Source organism: Archocentrus centrarchus, chromosome 17 (genome assembly GCF_007364275.1).
Source record: "Archocentrus centrarchus isolate MPI-CPG fArcCen1 chromosome 17, fArcCen1, whole genome shotgun sequence".
In the NCBI taxonomy this organism is placed as follows: Eukaryota; Metazoa; Chordata; class Actinopteri; order Cichliformes; family Cichlidae; genus Archocentrus; species Archocentrus centrarchus.
This window is the reverse complement of record NC_044362.1, coordinates 15,444,538-15,450,979: the sequence shown is the minus strand read 5'-3', so window position 1 is coordinate 15,450,979 and position 6,442 is coordinate 15,444,538. Positions and strand designations below refer to the sequence as shown.

General features: G+C 40.7%; 1 protein-coding gene across 1 annotated transcript; it reads left to right on the top strand.

Moving 5' to 3' along the window:
- The first annotated feature begins 2,565 nt into the window (after positions 1-2,565).
- Positions 2,566-3,249, top strand: LOC115795582 (RING finger protein 224-like). Its single transcript, XM_030751556.1, is given in 5 exon segments — positions 2,566-2,665; positions 2,668-2,732; positions 2,734-2,954; positions 2,956-3,013; positions 3,016-3,249. Coding segments are annotated over 5 exon segments (678 nt in total).
- Positions 3,250-6,442: the final 3,193 nt, after the last annotated feature.

Genomic DNA, 6,442 nt, shown 5'->3' with positions numbered 1-6,442 from the left:
GCTAAACATCTAAGCAGCGTTTGAGGAAATCCATTCTCTGATTAGTATCCTTGGGATGTTACTGTTACAAGGCACAACCAAAAGAGGCCCTGTTTTTCTGGTGTATTTGATCTTATCAAATACATGTGGCCCTCCAGACTTCAGTGGGAACTCACACTGAGCACAGTTATCATAACAAAGACCAATAAGGTGAGCTTAGGTGAGGGAGAACAAACAAAAAGAGAAGCAAAGCATTTGTTAAGCACACAACCTCAGGGCATGCAAGGTTACTTTAATAGTTCAGCAGATTCAGACCCAAACACTGAGCTAACAGTTTATGGTCCTAATGATGAACATCATTTGTCACCTTCAGCAAGATACTTATTTGACCAGCAATTCACTGCTCTAATGGTGTGTGTGTGTGGGTGTGTGTGTGTGTGTGTTTGTGTGTGTGTGTGTGGGTGTGTGTGTGCGCGCGCGCGTGTGCGTGTGTGTGTGTGTGTCTTCAAGGATGACTTCAAGGATTACTCTGAGTTCATGTGTTTAATTTTCTAAAGCACACAAAAAACCAAATAAACAAAAAACAATAACCATGTCAAAAGTTTTCTGAAGCAGTAACCCAAGAAGCAATCAACCCCTAAGGCTTTTTTTAAAAGAATTTCCATTGAATATACATGGAGGATGAATTCAGTCGACTAAGAGATCAAAATGAACAATCTCAATCTCTCTTGATGAGAAACACCTTGGTGAGTTTTGGTAATTATTTTGCAATTATAAATTAACACAATTTGCAAGAGGTATTTTACTGTTTTCTTGTCACCACCACAGGGCCAGATTGAGCTTTAAATAAAATAGCAATTGATGTTTAGGACCAATAAAAACTGTAAGCCAGAGAATCAGAGTGTGATAACAGCCTTAAATGATAAGTCTGTGACTCCAGTGTTATTGACACAGCTATCAAGTGTAACTCTGCCCATTCTGATACAAGAGAAAAAACAACAATGTTAAATCCATTTTGGTCATAGTATTTCTCATCCCCTTTACTGATTTAGTAAAGCAGATACAGAATGGCCCCAGTGCAGGGGACTGCTTCGGATGAAAGGATTCAATTATATGCATTTTGCATGTGTTTTGTTTTATTTGCTTTTCTAACTGACAAGTTGTTTAAAGTCTTGCCACTGACAACATTTCAATGGGCAGAAATTCACCTCTTTACATGCTGGCACATTTCTGCTTCATTTCCAAATTTTATTAATGGATCATTTTACTTCTGACTCATACAGGCAGGGGAGTAAAACACCAGTCATCATGATTAAACCCATGATTAGTATGAAGTATTTCACTATGTCCCCTGTGTAAATGATTGACTTTTCATCTTTTTAACACGGTAACACTGCATACCGACAGCATACTTTCACTAAGCAGCAGGCATAAATCCATCCACAAGAGGGCACATTGTACGGGGACAAATTCTGCGGCTCACAGTATATGTGCGGTCATGTGTGAAGATACAGCCTGAAGACAGAAACTAGTCTAACATGCAAGACATAGTTTCTGTGTAGAAATGTATTCAATCTCCTTTATCTATTTTGACAGGAAATTCCTTTGAGATGATTTTTACTGACACTTAAAGGTTTCAAGGGAATTTTAAATCTATATTCAGAAATTCACACTAGGAAAGGAGAAGTAAAACTTTTAAGGACTGCAGACGTCACACATTTGTATAAACAGTCTCATTCAGGTGACATGAGTTTATTAATATTGAATATTGCGTTAAAAATTAAAATAATTATGTTAATATTTACAATCCATACAATCCATACAATCCAAAGAAGGTCTAAAACTGTGTGTGTGTGTGTGTGTGTGTGTGTGTGTGTGTGTGTGTGTGTGTGTGTGTGTGTGTGTGTGGTGTGTGTGACACGCTGGAAGTGGCTGTGTCTGCCATAGTGGAATGAAAGTCATTATACTTTCACTAAAAGAACAATTACCAAAGGAGATTTTTTTATTATTATTATTATCAAGAATGATAAAAATCTACACTAATATATAAACAGGCTGTTGATATTTAGCCTATGTTACACTTTTAACCGGATGTACCCAACAACGGAGCTGGGCCACAGCTGAAGGTGTCACCGCTGATCGTCCGGCTTGGCGCTGTCCACTGCCGTGGTGCTGAAATTTGGAGCGTCAACACGTGATGCCCTTTACTGACACGCGGGCGCTAAATTCTAATTATACGGTTAAAATAGGCCTGTTAAATCCAACTTATACACGTGACTCGCGCTTGAGGACAAATCTGCCAGGTGACAGAGACCAATGGAGAAATCAATTTGATCATGTCTATCGATTGGATTTTTTTTTTTTTTCGCTTAATGGTTGGTTCTGGTGTGATCGCGGGTTGCTCATCGAGTAATATGAACGCAAGAAAGTGTTCTTTAGAAAGATTATTTATCTACTTCATAGCGCCTTCCTGCCATGAGATCATCCACGGGAGATCCTCTATGTGTAATGGTGAAATGTTGATCATCAGTGTATCCTGACAGTGCTGTCAATAGAGCAGTTTTATGCAGCCTAATAATACAGAACATGGCGGAGGCGGTCGTTGGAGGAGGCATTTGTGGCTCTGGTCCGCCGGGCTCGTTTCCTAGCGACGAATACGAGTGCAAAATATGCTACAACTACTTCGACTTGATCGTCACCATCCCAAACTGCTCAGCTGTTCCCACACCTTCTGCCTGGAATGCCTCGAAACGTTTGCACTTCCGGGAGGGTCGGGGATGGAGAATCGGTTGCCCAGTGTGCCGCCACCGAACTCCTTTAACGGAATGCCGGGTCCGCAACCTCTCCGACAACACAGCTCTCACCGAAGCGCTCGCGCTTAAGAAGCACGAGCCCGAGGACTCGTCAAACGCAGAAGAAAAAACGGCTCTGCCCGCTTCTCCTGCGACCTCCGCGGAGACCGGCGGCGGGCAGATGGGAAACGTGCAAACAAGTTGCGTTCAAGACAAGTTGCGTGTGCGCCATCTTTTCCTTTCCTCTCCATGGCGGTTGCTTTTATTTCTGGGCCTCATTTTTGTGCATAATCTCAGCCACATCAGGTCGCTCATCCCTGTCTGCTTGTCTGTGGCCAGCATCCTCGCCCTGCTCTCGGTTATTCTGACTTGGTTAACCTGCATGCTTTATCAACCTGAAACTGAAGCAAGCAACCCAGTTTATCTCAATATCTGTGATCACCTGGCTGCAGAGCTAAGGTACACCAACGAAACCTAGCCTGTTGAGAACAGCTAAAGGGAATTCCTTCTTTTTCTTTCTTTTTTTTTTTTTTCAGTGATTAGAAATCTCTTATGGTGTTTCAGGAAAGTGGTATGTTTGTGGATAACTGCAGAATCTCTGCCGCACCGTCTTGCTGTACTGGGACGCTTTAACTAACTAAACTGTAGTTTGCTTTGAAACGGAAAATTATATGATAAATTAAGCAAATCTTTCAAGTAGCCCTAAGCATTTAAAGCATGCTGAAGCTTAGCGCTGAAAGCTGCTTTGAACAGCTGTATGAGAATGTGTATGTATCTGTGTAAAGCTAATGGCACTTGACGGAATTACTATAATCTTCTGTGCCTGTTTTCCTTATAACTACCTCTGTGTGATTACACTGACTCCCCATGGTGGACCAGGGCAACAGCAGGGGATCCCAGGTCAGTCACCCTGAGGGGACATGAGCCTTAAAAAGATGAGAAAAATAACTTTGGGGTGGGAGGGTGTGAGCTTCTTTTTTTTTTTTTTTAATTAATGGCACAATAGAAGTGCAGGAAACCTCCTAAATGTCTCTAATAATCTGATTGGCTAAAGACTGACCGAATCATTACAATTATGCCTAGATCACTCTTAGAGGTTTAAGCGTATGAGGAAATCCACAAAAATCATTGGATTTTTGTGGATTTGTTTTATGTTAATGATGTACATTATAAAATTATAAGAACAGTAATGCTGTCAGTGTACTGGGTTTGGGTTATTAAATCTCTCCTAATCAAGAAGATGACTCCATTTCGTTTGTTGTATTTGCTGAATCCCAGTAACATAGTAGGCATTTATATCCACTTAATGTTGTTTTAAGAGGCGACACTGGTCTCAGGAGTTAAAATCCATCTCTTTCAGGTCTCTCAAAGGAACTCCTTCATTTGGCCATCCGGTCAGTGAGTAATGCCACTTGAGTGCCACCATGACAAAAGCTTGAGGAGGAAAAAAAAAAAAAAAAAGGAGGCGTGGCAGGTTTCCACTAGGAGCCATAGGCAACACTGTGTCTGGGGCATAGGGCTTCATTTCATGGGGACTGCGGGGCTTAAAGTTAAAGATTACTTTGAAATCTGCATCCCCTGCCATTAAACTCTCCCACCATATCCCATCCTCCCCCCCTCCAGCCATCACTACCACTCCTGAAAAATAAAAAGCTGTCGCCACAGAGCAGGGGATGAGTCCAGCACAGATCCTCTTTGATGACAGAGAAGGATCCTTTTGTTCTCTAATCCCTACACAGCAGCCCCCACCCCACCCACCACAGACACACACGCACTCCCACCCTTCCCTAAAAGTCCAACTGGGTGTCAGGGGTCTTCATAATCAGCGGGGGTTCGAAAGTTGTTAGTTGACCCGTTTTACTTTTAAAAGAATGAAACAAACAGTGGAACATCTCTTGCAAAGGAACAGGTATTTTCTCAATGGCTTTGGCATACTTCTCAAAACATTTTTTGAGATAGTTTTGAAATAGTTCATACCTGCAGCGAAACACTAGTTAACCTGCAAAAGGTCGTAACTCACTAAGAAATATTCATGTCTCAAAAAATTCTAAGGAGAAATGACAATTACAAGAAGAAATTATGTCAGAAGGACAAAATGTACCTAGCGCTGCACAGAGTGGAGGGAACACATTAATGCCAAAAACTGTGTTCTAGAAAAGCAAAACACTTACTGGAAATCCTGCTGTGATCGTGGTCTCACCACACACACTGTAGCACTTGTAAAACATTTATCTAAGCACTCTCCTCCATGTTCAGAATGCTTGAAAATCTGTTGCGATCAGGCTCGATAAATGTTTTACAGTAATCAGAATTTATAGCTGTAACACCCTCTAAGTCAAGGCAACAATTTTCAAATGTAGCTGTTCATCTCAATACATTTATGAAATCTGGACTCAGCGGACTTTGACATTAACTATGCTGCATGTTATATCTTGAAAAGTGAATTAATTCATATACTCTGGAGGGTAAAACTGAGAAGAAAAAAGGCACATATAATCAAGGATCATTCAAACTGAAAATAGTTGTGCTTACTCTTTTACCTTAAGGTGCTGAAATCTTTACAAAAGACAACAGCAAAGGTTGAAAAAATGTAAAATACTTCACCTATCATTTAAACTACAGCAATTAAGAAAAACTGTAAACTGGCAGCTAATGGAAAAAAACAAATTGTAAAGAAAACACAGTAGGTGAATCTCAAAGGAACAGCCATTAGACACTACACAGTCAAAAAAGACAGAAGGCTGCAGGATACATTTTCTCTCTTCCTGTATCTTGTTTTAAGTATGTGCACAGTGTGTCTCTGTGTCATTATCACATTGGACACACATATTTCTTGTAGCATCTGCCCTCTGATGGTCCGTGTCCAGCCGTGACCTCAAAGACACAGCCTGAGGAGCGAGATTATCACCCTTCTGTATGCAGTTTTCCTCATCATGTGACCATACACTTGTGTGTGTCCAAGTCTGTGTTTAAGTGGTGAAAAAAGTGTGATGTTGTGTGCACATGTGCACATATTTGTTAGAATATGGCTGTAAAAACATATGGCCCAACAAGCATGCGATAACTCTAAAGAACAGCGAAAAGGAATCGATTTCGGGGTCAAAGTGTCACACACAGTTCGTTTCACTTTCATTGTGTTCCTTTTTAGAAGTCACAGGAGACGTTGCTCTCCTATCTGTCATCTGTCTCTGTCTCACATGCAACATTTTTGGATAACATCTATGTCAAGTTGAAACAAACACCAAACAGCACAAAAGACAGTGATGCACAGCCCTCATATAAGAGATGTAACTCCCTCTGGTGTATAAAAGTGAGACTGCAGGGAAGTTTCTTTTTTATAAAATTATAAAAATAATAAAAATATATCAATTACTTAAAAAAATTAAAAATCAACTGATGTTGTTTGGGTTATTATTGCTTATACATGGCTGCCTGTTACAATAAACCCAACAAACACACACATGAATAGCAGCTTTTTTTTCTGCTGGTGAACTAGCAAACTCTGCATTAATTGGTGTGTTCTGCTCAAGCACAGCTTTTTAATGACAACCAGTTTCCACCATGGGCCAGACTGAACTGATTTTCAACAGTAGCACCATAACCTGACAGCTCTGTTAAAGCTGTTGGCTGTCACATGATGCAGGCATATGGGGAAATAAACCTTTTCTATG